At 42.2% G+C, this 15,095-nt stretch overlaps 1 protein-coding gene across 4 annotated transcripts in view; it reads right to left on the bottom strand.

Annotated features, from left to right (window-relative positions):
* Positions 1-6,089: 6,089 nt before the first annotated feature.
* Positions 6,090-15,095, bottom strand: part of SGO2 (shugoshin 2) — a 55,951-nt gene continuing 46,945 nt past the window's right edge. For all 4 annotated transcript variants that reach the window (XM_056533984.1, XM_056533986.1, XM_056533982.1 and 1 more), the window contains one exon: positions 6,090-7,339. In XM_056533984.1, coding sequence (XP_056389959.1) covers positions 7,240-7,339 — 100 coding nt within the window. In that variant the 3' untranslated portion in view covers positions 6,090-7,239. The remainder of the gene's footprint in view (positions 7,340-15,095) is intronic.

Raw genomic sequence — 15,095 nt, 5'->3', positions numbered from 1 at the left:
TGCAAGCCTTATTGGAAGCACATTTGTTACGAAAGGCGGACAATAAGTGCTTTTTTCAACAACAACGTTACTTCGAAAGTGGCGAGAGTACGGGTCGCCTGCTAGCTCGTACCATTGGGGCTCAGTCGGGTTCGTCATGTATTCCGTGTCTCTGTGATAATGCCGGAGGTGCTGATCCAAGATGATCAGACTATTCTGACTACTCTAGTCTCCTTTTATGAGGAGACCTATTCCTCTAAATTGATGTACAGCTCTGCTGATATTGATCAGTTTGTAGCTGGTATCTCACTCCCGGCCTTGTCGCAGACTCGGAGAGATGTTAGACGAGCCTATTACAGTTGAGGAATTGGAGGTGGCATTGGGAACGTTGTCTTCTGAGAAGTCACTGGGAGTTGATGGCTTACCTAATGAGTATCTCAAGCAATACCGAGAGGTGTTGCTGCCCAACTTGCTGGAGGTGTGGCGGGTGGCGGCTGAGGGAGCGGGGCTACCGAGATCTATGTTGGAGGCTATTATAGTGCTGCTTTTGAAGCCAGGTAAAGACCCGCTGTCTGCGGGTTCCTATAGGCCGATTTCTCTGTTGTGTTCAGATGTTAAACTACTAGCTAAGGTTTTGGCCAATAGATTGCTGAGGGTGATCACTACTTTAATTCACAGGGATCAGATGGGATTCATGCCGGAGAAGTCCACTGCTGATAATATTAGGAGGCTTTACTTAAATCTACAATTGCACCCTCATGATACTTTCTGTAGGGCTGTGCTTTCTCTTGACACTGCCAAAGCTTTTGACAGCGTCAAATGGAATTTCTTATGGAGTGTTATGCACCATATTGGATTTGGACCGGTATTTTTAAATTGGGTTCAATTGTTATTTGCTGCCCCTTGTGCTAGAATTAGAGCTAATGGCCTCTGGTCCTGTTCTTTCCCTTGGGGCGTTGCCCTTTATCCCCCCCCCCTTTTATTTGCTATTGCTATAGAGCCATTAGCAGCGTTGGTAAGTGCCTCCCCTGATATTCGGGGCTTTTGTTACGGGACTTTGGAAGAGCGTATTGCTCTTTATGCAGACGACATGCTCCTTTTTTTTGGTCGATACTCCGCGTTCACTAACTCCTTTAATCAATCTTATTGAATCCTTTGGCAGCTATTCGGGCCTGGCTATTAACTGGGATAAATCCACACTACTTCCCCTGGATCCTCTCCCTCCGAGGCCCATAATTACTAGGGTTGGGCTTCCCAAAGTTTCTAGGTTTAAATATTTAGGTGTATATGTAACGGCTTCTGCCTCTGATTATGTTCCTCTCAAGCTAGTACCATTGTTAGAATGTAGTGCAAGCTTCCCTTATCTATAATAGGTAGGTGTAACTTAACTAAAATGGTTCTCATGCCAGTTTTTGTATATTTTGCATAACACTCCTACCTGGATTCCCATGAAATATTTTCATAGGATTCAGTCTTTATTTTGGGAACTTATTTGGAATGGCAAATTAGCTAGGATCTGCCTTGAAACATTGCAGCGTGGTAAGGAGGCGGGTGGTTTATCTGTCCCTAACCCCTGGTTATATTTCTTAGCATCACAGATCCAGCAACTGAAGGGTTGGGCGCGGTTGGATACTATGGGACGTACAGGGGCTCTGATCTCACATCGTATCGGGGGCGTGACCCCTCTTTATCTGTTAGAAATGGTGGCACAAATGCACCCCCAGACTTTCCTCCTACTTTTATTCTTCTCCGTAAAGTGTGGCTGAAGTTTAAGTCTCTCCTACATTATCCTGTTTTTGTGACATACTCACCGTTATGGTATAACCCGGGCCTTTCTGAACTGAACTCCCTACCTGGTATTGCTCTATTGCTCTCTTATGGGATAATGTACCTCTACCAACTGTATGATGGACCGGTGCTGAAGTAATTTGCTCAGCTGCAAGAGGAATTTAATTTTCCGCACTCTTTCTTCTTTAGTTATCTGCAGCTACAGAATGCATTGGATGTGCAGTCACGAGGGGGTGCCTTGACTATCTGTTCCTCAACAGTGGTGAATGGCTTATTCAGTCAGGTTTCTACTTAAGGAGTGATATCCATGCTATATAGGGAACTATTACTTTCTTACCATGGGGCTTATCCCCTACATGTTAAGGAAAAATGGGTCCCCTGTCAGATGAACAATGGGCACAGATTTTGACTATGACCACGTGCCTTGCTGTGTCGGAGGCCCATCCACTCTGTGTGGGTGGGGGGGGGAATGGGGTTTATGGTTTGGTTTTATAAACTGCAAAATGTTAAATAATAATTTCTGATTAAAAAAAAAAAGTTGGTTTACTTAATAAAAACATTGAATAGAAAAAAAGATTAAGTTTTGTTATTTTCCATCTTCTAAGAAGGACATACCCTTTTATCCTTAAGGGCTAACTGAAGGGGAAGAACAGATCGACATAGTGGAAGTGAGAACGAACTTCCAAAGCTCCTTCAAAAAGAAGAACCAAGGTATTAAAGTCAAAACACTGAACAATGATGCCAAAGAACTCCAGGTGGGTGCAAGACTCCAGGCTTTTCACCATACTCAGGCTCAAACCTGTCAAGATTCCTGGGTATTACCCATCATAAAAAGAGGATACCTGATAGATACTCCCAGAAGACATGTTTCTTGTCAGCCACGCAAAAGCGTAGATCTTGCATCTGGTTCAGGAATGTAGAATATAGGGCCAGTAACTTATGCCTAGCAATTCTGATGAGTTCATTCAAGAATCTTTCCTGTGCCCAAACCTGGCACTTAATAATCAACCTTCCTTCTCTAAACTGCTATGTCTGCAAGAAAAAAAATTCAAGATGAACATTTCATTTCTTGACTCCATTTCTCCATCTTCAAAAAGAATTTGTAATATCTTAGACTCATCATAGACAAAAGAGGGAATCAGTCCTTAACAGTTTTCCTGTCAACCTTTCATCATCCCCAAGAGTGTTTGCAAAGGTGTCGATAGTGTTGACAGCCTTGCTCAGAAAACAAGGCCTATTTCTAATCCCATATCTGGATGACTGGTTTAACCATCTCAAGAATATTCTACATACTCTGACTCAACATGGGTTTTTTCGTGAATCACCAGAAAATCCAACTCTATGGTGGATTTTTATCAATACCTGTGTAGAGGAAGAGTGTTGCAGTTGCCCATAGCAATGAGATTGCTCCTTTTTAAAGAGGCCTGTAAAAAAAAAATGAAAGAAGCAATCTGATTGGTTGCCATGTGCAAATGTACCACTCTTCTTCTACACAGGTTTTGATAAATCCCCCTCTATGACTCTAGCTTTGTCTGCAGAAAGGATCAGCTACAGGGATCAACTCATTCTGAGATGACAATACGAGCAGCCATGAGACTCCTGGGCCTTCTGACATAAATGTGGAAGCAATAGTCTGGGCCAGAGCTCATTTCAAGATGCTTCAGAAAGACACTTTAAACAGTAGACAAGACATCTAAGACACTTGGGTCAACTAATAAAAAAAATCATTCCAAACTTCAAGATCTTTGCTGGTGGTTTAAATCAATATTTTTGGAAAGGAATCTAGAGGAGAAGATGAAGATAGTAATTACATCAGGCATTTCCAATTGGGAAGCACATACAGGACATTAGAGATGAGCAAAGTTACAGCAATTCGATTCGTCACGAACCTAGCGGCTCGGCAGTTGCTGACTTTAGCCTGCATAAATTAGTTCAGCTTTTAGGTGCTCTGGTGGGCTGGAAAAGGTGGATACCGTCCTAGGAGAGAGTCTTCTAGGACTGTATCCACCTTTTCCAGCCCACCGGAGCACCTGAAAGCTGAACTAATTTATGCAGGCTAAAGTCAGCAATTCCAAGCCGCGTGGTTCGTGACGACTCGAATCACTGTAACTTCGCTCATCTCTCCAGTAGAAATGAACAAGAAAGAATCTACAGCATCTCCCGGAGTCAGAATGTCCTGGTACAGACAGACAACACAACAGCAGCCTGTTATATAATCACCAAGCCCAATACCCTGGTCAAAGAATGAGCCCAAATAATATGGTGTATAGTAGAAAATAAAAGCAAAGGGCTCTCTAGGTACCGTTATCTCTCGACAGTGATGAGTGAATATAATAGGTGGTCTGAAGAAGCGCCTTTGTGTTAGGCGTGAAAGCCGCTTACCTGTACTGCAGGATCTCCTGGTGTCCAGCTTTTGTATGTCGCACCTGAAATAAAGAAGTTTTGCACCGCATCTGAAGTCCGGTATCGTGAGTGCTCCCCCTTTCTTTTCATTTTCTTGAATGAACTTGTGCTTGCATAGTGAATATAATGGTGTTTATGCACTCACCTATCGATGTTGTGCTCCAGGTGCCACTTGCACGGATACATTTATTTTGCATACATATGCCAGACAACTCTTTTTGAGAGGATAAAAAAGAAGCATGTGCAGAAACTGTCAGCAGTTTACATTTAAGGGTCCGGTAACACAAGAGCTGACTTCCTGAGCCGCAAATCCATGAAACAAGAAGAGTGGTTGTTGAACAAAGAAGTGTGTCAGGAGAAGTGGGGGACCCCACACATGGATGTCTTTATGACCAGGAAGAATACTTGCCTACAACACTTCTGCTCTCTCAACAAGTCAGATCATCCAGACCATATGGACAATCCATGTACCTGTCTTAGGAAGGGGAATTCCTTCATCTGATCTGTTCCCACCACTGCCATTGTCACCCAGACTGCTTGGTTATTCCGTCAGTTTTCTTTACCCTCTGGTGCTGCATATAATGCACCGGAGGGAAAATGAAGCCAGAACTGATCCCATTAATTTGAATGGGACCGGTCACAATCATCTCGTGTCTCAGTTTAGATGCTGGATGATTTGACTTGGCTGACCGGCACAGACAGGGGAACGCTTGCTGCTTTCCCCCGTCCATGCCGAATATACCTGTCAGGCAACTGATTGTTTTGACTCATGACAATTTATGCACTTTTTGAGCATCAGTCATGTCATCAGTTGTGAACAGTTTATGTAAAAAAGGAAAGAAAAAAAAAAACCTGAGCCTGACACAACTGAAATATGTATACCTAGACTTTGAGTACCATGCTGTGCAATGTAAAGCTTAGGGAACCTGTGCTGTGTATTGTACTGTACTGTCATGCTTTGTGTGATTGTAATTTATTGTATGACTTGTAATGACTGAACGATCAACAAAGCTCTTTCAATAACCCAGAGTGCTTCAGAAAATCATCTGGGAAGACACCAAAGCAATTCTTATTACCCCATTCTGGCCAGGAGAGTATGGTTTCCTCAGTTATTAGACATGTTGAGAGGGGAATAACTCAGTCTGCCCCTCAGACAGGATCTTCTTCTGACACAAGCATATCACAATCTCAAGAGCATGACAGTGTGGTGACTGAATGGAGGCATCTAGAAGCTTCAGGTTTCTCTTCTACAGTAAGCACTATTCTGCACTAGGCTGCACACTTCTCCCTGCTCATTCTAAGGATGGTGAGGGACAGGGACATTGTAAGTTGGGAAAAAACACCTTTCATTTTACAAAGTTATCTAATGTCAACAGTAGAGCTGAGCAAACTTACAGTAAATTTGATTTGTCACGAACTTCTCGGCTCGGCAGTTGATGACTTTTCCTGCATAAATTAGTTCAGCTTTCAGGTGCTCCGGTGGGCTGGAAAAGGTGGATACAGTCCTAGGAGACTCTTTCCTAGGACTGTATCCACCTTTTCCAGCCCACCGGAGCACCTGAAGGCTGAACTAATTTACGCAGGAAAAGTCATCAACTGCCGAGCCGAGAAGTTCATGACGAATCAAATTTACTGTAAGTTCGCTCATCTCTAGTCAACAGGATAGGGGATAACTAGATTATAGCAGGGTCTCCTGTGTGATGAGCTTGACAGTGCTCTTCTCGGTGTGTTAGGGGAAAAAGGAAGGAAAGCAGACAGGTGTGATACAGACGCAGCAGATTGAGAGGAAGGAAGACCAGTTCACTAAGATGTAACCAAGAACAAATGCGGGGGGTTATGAAACCCCCCCCCACTCTGTGCAAACCTAAAGGCATCATGGGTAATGTAGGTATTAAGTGTTGAGAGAATATGCTATTCAATATAATCTTTATTAAATAGGCTCAAGACAAAAAGGTGGTGTACATAAACTTTAAAAAGGGGTCATTTGGACTTTTTTTTTTTTGAACAAGTTTGGTGTAAAAAAAACAAAAAAAAAACAAACAACACATGGGGCAGGATCCTCCAAAATAAATCTCTTGAAAATCTTCCCCCATACTCTTCTCTTACTCTGCTGCTCTCAAGGATTTCTGTATTCCCTGGTTGCTCTCTGTAGCAGGTCACCATTGTGGCTGCCACTGTTTGGCTGCAACAGTTGCTATAGGTCCAAGAGGGACCGAAACGACAGAGACCAGCCAAACTTGGCCAATGTCAGTACAGGAGTGGCAGGGAATCAGTAATGTGTATGACTATTATGTTACATCATTTAAAAAGGGAAACTGACAGCACGGTCACCTGCACTAATCTCAATATACAGATAGTGCGGGTGACTGTTTCGAACATGAAATCATGAAGTGAGATTGAAGCGGGGATGAATTCTGCAGCGACTCATCTCCATTGCGCAGAACAAGGAAATTAACATATTAAACAGACTATTATCTCTGGGACTGCTGCACAATTTTAAGCTAGTAAGCAACATTGGGAACAGGGTCACCTGTGCTTTCAGGTTAGTGCAGGTGACCCTGCTGTCAGATTCCCTTTAAGCAATTTTAAAATGTAAACTTAAAAACAGCTGGACAACCAATTAATGCTACAAAAAAAATAAAAAAATAAATGCAAGATGTTAACAGAAAACTCAACATTTTACCTATATTAAACCATGTGACTACAGTGAACACAATGTTACAGGTCAAGAACATATATACAAATTATACAAAATATAATCACATAGGAAGCATGCATTCAAAATGACCAATAAATAAAAGAACCAAACATTTCAACTTACCAAGAAAATGCCTATGGAGAATCATGTATTAAAATAGTGGTATTTTTTTTAAATTAACAAAATGAGTAATATACATAGGTGTTTGAATGTTTATATACCAGCATAAAAGCAGATAAAGGAAGAAACAATGTATAACATGAACCCAATATAGACACAATAGATAGGACATTTTGAATAGAACAATTTCTCGACCCCCAAGAACAAGTTACAATGGGCAAAATGTTTACATGTCTTCAGCTCCAAATCCTTCAGACTTTATTTCGCCCTCTTCCTTTTTTACCCTTTCCTTTTAGAACAGGTGAACATAGAAATGAAGAATCTGTGAGCTTGTCTTCACGTCTCAGTTTTCTAAAAATAAATACATGGAAAGAGATATTGATATATTATGCTTTATTTTGGTTTTACAAATCTTATTGGAAAAAAACAACTTGGTAGCTTGAAGGGGTTACTTAGAAATAGAAAAACAGAGCTAATTTCTTCAACATACAGCACCTGTTCTCATGTTGTGTGTGGTATTAACTGTTTAAAAGGACACCATCAGTTTTTACCTTAAAAGGGGTACTCCTGCCCCTAGGTAATAAGATGTCTCGCGTTTCTTTTAGAACCCGGCTGCGGCGCTGAAGGCTTGTAACGTCACGGATATGCCCCCTCGGCCATCCTCCCATACACTTGCATTGAGAGAGAGAGGACATGACATCACGAGGGGGCGTGACCATGGTGTCACAAGCCTGCGGCACTGCATCCCTATTCAGCAGGCATGGGGTGTAGTTCGCTCTGTGCACCAGATGACTGCGGTGCTGCAGCAGAGATTGCAGAGTACCCCTTTAACCCCCTTAATGACACAGACCATTTTGGCCTTAATGACACAGGAAATTAAAATTTATTTTTTCATCCACAGAGCCATATGAGGGCTTGTTTTTTGTGCAACCAATTGTACTTTGTAATGACACCTTTTATTTTACCGTAAAACGTACGGCCCAACAAAAAAAAAAAATCTTATTTCTGGTGGGAAATTGAAAGGGAAACCACAATTTAGCAACTTTTTGGGGGGGGTTTAATTTTTACGCTGTACATTAAATGTAAACTTAACTGACAATTTTTTTTCTAATCTAATCTGTGGGTCAATACGATTAAAATGATACACATTTTTAAATGCTTTTACACTATTGTACTACTTAAAAAAAGACCTCAAACTTAAATTTTTTTTAACAAAATGAGGATGTTTAAAAATTGCGCCATTCTGACTGCCTATAACTTTATGTTTCCGTATACTGGGCTGTATGAGGACTCATTTTTTGCGCTGTGATCTGTATTTTTTATCAATACCATGTTTGCGTGTATGTGACTTGTTGATTCATTTTTCTTTTTTTTCTGGGATGTGATGTGACCGAATATCATTTTGGATTTTTTATTTTTTTTTATGTTTACACCATTCACCATAAGGGATCATTAACATTATATTTTTTCTGATAGCAGCTGAAACTTACATGGTATGTAGTGAGCGTATCATAGCCGCTCTGTAAAGGTATGGCGCTGTGAGGAAAGTTACCTGCTGCAGCGCTGCATGGCGTGTGTCCTTAAAGGGGTTAATGACAGCCCCATTTTTCAAATCTTGCATGTGTCTATGCGGTGATAACTTTAAAATGCATTTACCAAGCAAAGCGATTCTGAGATAGTTTTTTCCTGGCATATTATACTTTATATATTAGTGGAAATCTTTTTGTGGTTGCATGCAGCATTTGTTTGTGAAAAATTCTAAAATTTCTGTTTTTTTTATGGCATTCACTGTGTGGTAAAAATTATGTTATCTATTCTGCGGGTCAATTTATATAGCTTTTTATGTTCTTTTTCTTTTTCACAGCAAAATCCTTCCCCCCCCCCCCCCTTTTTGTTACCATGTTCTGCCATAACATTTTTATTTTTAGTCCGACCGCGTTGTGAGGGCTTATTTTTTGCGGGACGTGCTGTACTTTTTATTCAATATGCCACAAGGGCCTTAACAAAAGGATTGCTAATATCCTCTCTACGACATTCAACCATAAAACATTAGCACCCGGGGAATCACTGATTATGGCTGACATCAGGCATCCCACTGTTGTCCGCCATTAACCCCCTCAGATGCCATGATCAATGGCAATCACGGCATCTGAAGCATCTAAGGGGATGGGGGTGGGGGAAGGGCTTGAAATAATCAGATCACCAATGGTGCAATCACAGGTGTCTGATGAATTAAGATGGCCACCGAAGCTTCTCTTACCTGCTCGCGGCCATCTGATGCAATTATCTCGTCTGGGCTAACTTCTAGCAAACCAGAGAAGCAGATCGCCGATAACACTGATTAGTGCTATGCATAGCACTAAACAGTAAATGTAATAAAACGACTGCAACAAATAGTCCCCTTTGGGGAATATATATAGTTAATAAGTTTTAGTAAAAGTAAATAAACCCCTCCCCAATAAAAAATAAAATTTCCCTCTTTTCTCAGATTTTACAAAAAATAAAAAATAAAGTAAAAAATAAACTAACATATTTGGTATCCCCATGTGCGGAAATGTCTGATCTATAAAACTATTATGTTAATGATCCCGTAAGGTGAATGGCATAAACATAATTTTTTTTTTGAAAAAGTTCAAAATTGCTGACATTCCGTCACATAACATCCCAGAAAAAAAATAAATAAAAAAGTAAGCAAAAAGTCAATATACCCAAGAGAACTACAGATCACAATGCAAAAATGAGCCCTCATGCTGCCTCAAATAAGAAAAAATTAAAAAATTATAGGCGGTCAGAATAGGGCGATTTTTAACATACAAATTTTGTAAAAAAAAAATTAAAAAAAGTCGTACGAGGTAAGGTGACACAAACCAAGGTAGAACTAAGACACTATATGCCAGGGGTATATAGTGAGGAGTTGCAGATCCTTTCACGATAATAAAAAAGCATGTAACCATAGGTATCCTTTTAATCGAGTTAACAGAATAAAACATATAAGTTTTATATGTGAAAGTGAACTGTGTAAAAACGAAACCACTTAAAATTTAAAAAATTGCGCTTATTCTTTTCAATTTCCCATCATAAATAATATTTTGTGGTTAAAATTGAAAGGGGTCATTACAAAGGAAAATTGGTTGCACAAAAAAACAAGCTCTTATATGGGTCTGTGAATGGAAAAATAAAAGAGTTATGTCTCTTAGAAGGCAAGGAGGAAAAATGAAAATGCAAAAATGGGCTGTGTACTTAAATGGGCACTGTCAGATAGGGATGTCCCGTTACCATTTTTTTTAAGACAGAGTACGAGTACCGATACTTTAATTCTAGTACTCGCCCATACAAAGTATGAGCACTTATTTTAAAGGGAATATGACACCAGGGTGACTCGGTTTCTGGCGGTGCTTACCGTGATGATATGTGGGTTCTTGTGTGCAATGGAGGCGGCTGCTGTAGTATGAGCCAAGATTTCTCTCTTCTCCATAGAACAGAACAGGGAATTTGCATTGGTGGCAAAACAGATGTCTGGAGTAATTGCGCTGACGTTCACATGGTGAACAGCGGTAGAAACCGGGTTACCTGCACTATCTACCTATAAATTCAAGTTAGTGTAGGTGACTCTGCTGTAAGATTGATTGTCTTTAATAGTAGGTAGTATCCCCTTGTATGTAGTATAGATAGTTGCAGACATTAGTAGCAGCCCCCCTGTAGACCGCAGCCCCCCCCCTTGTAGACAGCACTCCTTTTTGTCCCCCTAATAGGCAGAAGGGTCCCCCCTTGTAGGGAGCAGCCCCCCCTATAGACAGCAGCCCACCCCTTATAGACAGCAGGGTCCCCCCTTATAGACAGCAGGGTCCCCCCTTTATAGACAGCAGGGTCCCCCCTTTATAGACAGCAGCCCCCCCTTATAGAAGGCAGCCCCCCTCACCTTGTAAACAGTGTTCACCTGCGGCTGTCCTCGGGTGTTGCTGCTCCGCTGTCCTGTTCTCCCGATCGCACCATGGCGCCCTGTGGAGGAGCATATGACATACACGTCCCTCTGCTTCCTCTGTAACATTACGTCGGGCGCAGGGGAGGACAAGGTGTGACATGTATGTCACATGCTCCTCCATAGGACGCCATGATGCGATTGGGAGAATTTTACACTATTTATTGAAAGACATTTTATTTTTATCTAAAAAATAGATAAACATAATATGGCTGCACATCCACAACTTGTACTTTGATTTAGTTGCTTTTTCAAATTTATTGTTTATTAAATTATGCTGAGAAGCAATAAGATCAGGCATAGGTAGCCTTCGGCACTGCAGATGTTTTGGACTACATCTCCCACTATGCACTTACATGCTCTCATGATGCTCTTACAGCCAAATTGCTGCTAAGGCATCATAGAATATGTAGTTCAAAACATCTGCAGTGCCGGAGGTTGCATCATTGTACAAGTTGTGGATGTGCGGTCAGGTTTTATTTCTCTATTTTGTAATCTCTATTCTGTCCACTCATTTATTTAAAACATTTTTGCATGGCCAGCACTCCACCCATTCGGCCCAGGCATATGTCCTGTAGCGGGAAGGGGTTAAAACTTGGCTTCATTCACTTTAATGGAACTGAGTTGCAATACTACACACAGTCTGAGGACAGCTGTGGTGGGTTTTGTTTTTCTAATCCTAGGTAATGCTTTTAAAGGGCAACTGTCAGCTACTTTGACCATAGCAAACCTTATACAATAAAGGAGAGGAATAAGGGCACCAATAAGGAGCGTGCCTTTGTTATAGCTTTAAAAACGGCGAAAAGAAAGACTATTCATTGCGGGCAAACAGTCGGATGGGTGATGCCAAAGCTTGAGAACCACAGATTGGCACGCCTCCTCTCAATCTCTTCACATCCCGTCCTCCAGCACCAAGCTCTGACTGTCAGGAAAGGGAGGACGGAGCAGGGACGGAGAGAGGAGAGGCGTGCCAGTCTGTGGCTTCTCATGCTTTGGCACCGCCCATCTGACTTTTTTTTTTGCAGTTTTTAAAGCAGGGACAGCTATAACAAAGGTACACCCCTTATTAGTGCCCTAAATACTTTCCTTCATTGTATGGGGTTTGCTATGGTCAAAGCAGGTGACAGGCACTTTAAACTTGGAAGATAAAGTAATGTGACATTCCTGAAGAGGAGGCTATAAATAAATCGAAATTTAATATCCTGTATGAAAATATAATTGGTTTAGGAAATATAAAACATCTATATTTAAAGTAAACTTATCACCTAGATTTCTTTGTACTGATTACAGCCAGATACTAAATCGGTTTCTATTTCCTGATTTTTATTTTTTTAATAATTAAATTTTTTGTAATTTATTATGGGGGGCAGCCATCTTGCTGGAGCTGTTTCTAATTCAGAGATATGCTTTACACCAAGTCCCAGTCCCATTGATATGAATGGGAAAGGTTCCTGTGCATGCTCTGTGATCTCTGAAAAGGTCATTCTACAGGAAGGGACTCTTAGCCATGAACATCACCTTCTCTACTGGTTTCTCCTTTCACTGTAATGCTGTACAGAACATTTTCCAGCAGCCTCCTCCTTAACAAAACAGGAACTTTCGACTTAGTGGTCAGAATTTAAACTGCAAGATTTCAGAATGATTTTAAAATATTGATTGTAAAATAGAAATTTTCAAGAAAAAAACCCACCAATAATTCTTAAAAATATGTTTGACATAAAATCTTATGGCCTCCCTGACCTACCTGAGTTATTCCTTGTGGTGCCATTTTCTATGCTTTGTAGTAATGTGTGACTACAAAAAAACTCAACTGGGTGTTACAAGTTGGGGGGGGGGTTGCGGCGCTGTCTGAGACTATCCAATCAAAAAATTAAAAGTGCAGCGCCACGCCCAACTGGTAACACTCTGTTGGCTCAATCATTTATTTCTATTAAGAACAACAAAGGAATGGCACAGTACAAAGCTATAATAAAAGAGGTTCGAGAATAGCTGCATGGGGAATCAAAGTACTTTCTAAAACATGCAGGTCAGGCATGGTCACAGGTCCGTTTTAAAAGAAAGATAGGCTTACTGTAAATAGACATTTAAGCTATATAGATTGTAGCTTTCACACATACGTGCTTATCACATAGTTTGGAAAATTTAATGGTACATTAAAATTAGGTATCGACCGATTATCGGCACAGCCGATATTATCGGCCGATATTCACGTTTTTTCCCGTTATCGGCTTCTAACCTGCCGATAATGCGCAAAACAAGGCGTGCACACGAATCGCGGGACTTCAGTCCCGGCCCTGAACTTCAGGCCGGGACTGAAGTCCCGCGATTCGTGCGCACGCCTTGTTTTGCCGTGCGGAGCAATTGCCTGACAGCTGACAGCACGGTGGAGCAGGAGCTGTCAGCTGTCCTGCTCCTCCGCTCCCTCACCTTTCTCACGCTGCCATCCACGGCAGGGGCGTCACTAAGTCAAATTATCCGGGGCCTGAGCCCCATATATCAGCAAAGGAGCCCCGAATGTCAGGAGGCGGTAGTGGCATATTTACAGGGGCCGTTCATCTGCCCTTGCACTTTTTCTTTTAATAAAGCATATGCGGATCTCGCCGCTCTCCTCCCCTTCGGCACTGAACGGGACCTCTCTTCGGGCCGGTGTTATAAAGGAAACTGTGTCCTGTGGAGGGGAGTCACATTCTGCTACAGGGACACTGTTTTATTTATTACAACAACGATGAGTTAACGGGCAGGGACGCAGGCACCTAACGTCACGGTCCGTACCCTGGCTGGAGGAGGAGGAGGACATCCGGCCGCCACAGAGCTGCTTCAGCTATCCTCCCCACAAGGTGAGAAGGTGGGTGAAAAGGAGGATGGGGGAGAGAAAGAGCAGTATGGAATGAGGGAGGGGGGCTGTAATTGGAGTGTAGAAAATCACAGAGGGATCGGGGGGTGTGGGGTTTAGAAGATAATAAAGCATCAAAGAGGTGTGTGTGTGTGTGTGGGAGGTTGATGGCAGAGAAGTTTTAATAATTATAGAGGAGTCGGGGAGGAGGGCAGAAAAGTGTGGTGGAGAAGGAGACAAGGGGATCTGGGGGCGACTTAGTGGCTGGAGGAGGATAACAGAGGGTCTGAGAGTGACTAAGGCAGTGGTGTACAAACTGTGGCCCCCTCCAGATGTTACAAAACTACAACTCCCAGCATGCCCAAACAGCCAATGGAACGGGCATGCTGGGAATTTTAGTTTTGCAACATCTGGAGGGCCACAGTTTGGACACCACTGGACTAAGGGTTCCGAACAAGGGGAAAAGGGCGATCTGGAGGAGAACTCAGAGGTCTGGGGGGACTAAGCGCTCATCCACACTGCGGACATTCGGCTGGCATAATTTCACTGTGGAAATCCACTAGCAGCAGAGTCCTATTGTTTAAAATGGGATTCTGTTGCTCTGTGTATACTGTGGAATAGCCACAGTGGAATTATGCTGGAGCAATGGACGTCTTCCCAAAGAATGAACATGTTTATTCTTTGGGTAGTATTCTGCCACACTGCATTGCTGTCAGCATGGTCCTATCACTGAGGACTTGGTGGCGCCTGCTGCAGGCAGAATTCTGCCGACTGAATGTCCACAGTGTGGGCAAGCCCTTAGAGGTCTGAAAGATGAGGACAAAGATGAGTTTGGGGAGGGGACTTAGGGGTCCGGGGGAGGTCACTACAAGGGTGGGATTCTGCTAAACAGATGAAACAGTGTATGGCATGATGTCTGGCAGGGTTATATTTAAGGGCATAGGGGGAGATTTATCAAAACCTGTCCAGAGGAAAAGTTGCTGAGTTGTCCATAGGAACCAATCAGATCTCTTCTTTCATTTTGCAGAGGCCTTGTTAAAAATGAAAGAAGAGATCTGATTGGTTGCTATGGGCAACTCAGCAACTATTCCTCTGGACAGGTTTTGATAAATCTCCCCCATAGTATCTGGCAGGATTACAATGATTATTGTCTTCATACAGACAATGAGGATCTGCTGACAAAATGAGGAACCAATGATGTCCAAGCGTCAACTCTGCAGAGATAGCTGGGAGAAGACCTGGCGTCTGGACCAGATGAAGAAAAAAAGAAAAGACAGCAGAGAAGACGTCTCCTG

Source organism: Hyla sarda, chromosome 8, assembly GCF_029499605.1.
Source record: "Hyla sarda isolate aHylSar1 chromosome 8, aHylSar1.hap1, whole genome shotgun sequence".
NCBI lineage: Eukaryota > Metazoa > Chordata > Amphibia > Anura > Hylidae > Hyla > Hyla sarda.
This window is presented reverse-complemented; position numbering and strand designations above follow the sequence as displayed.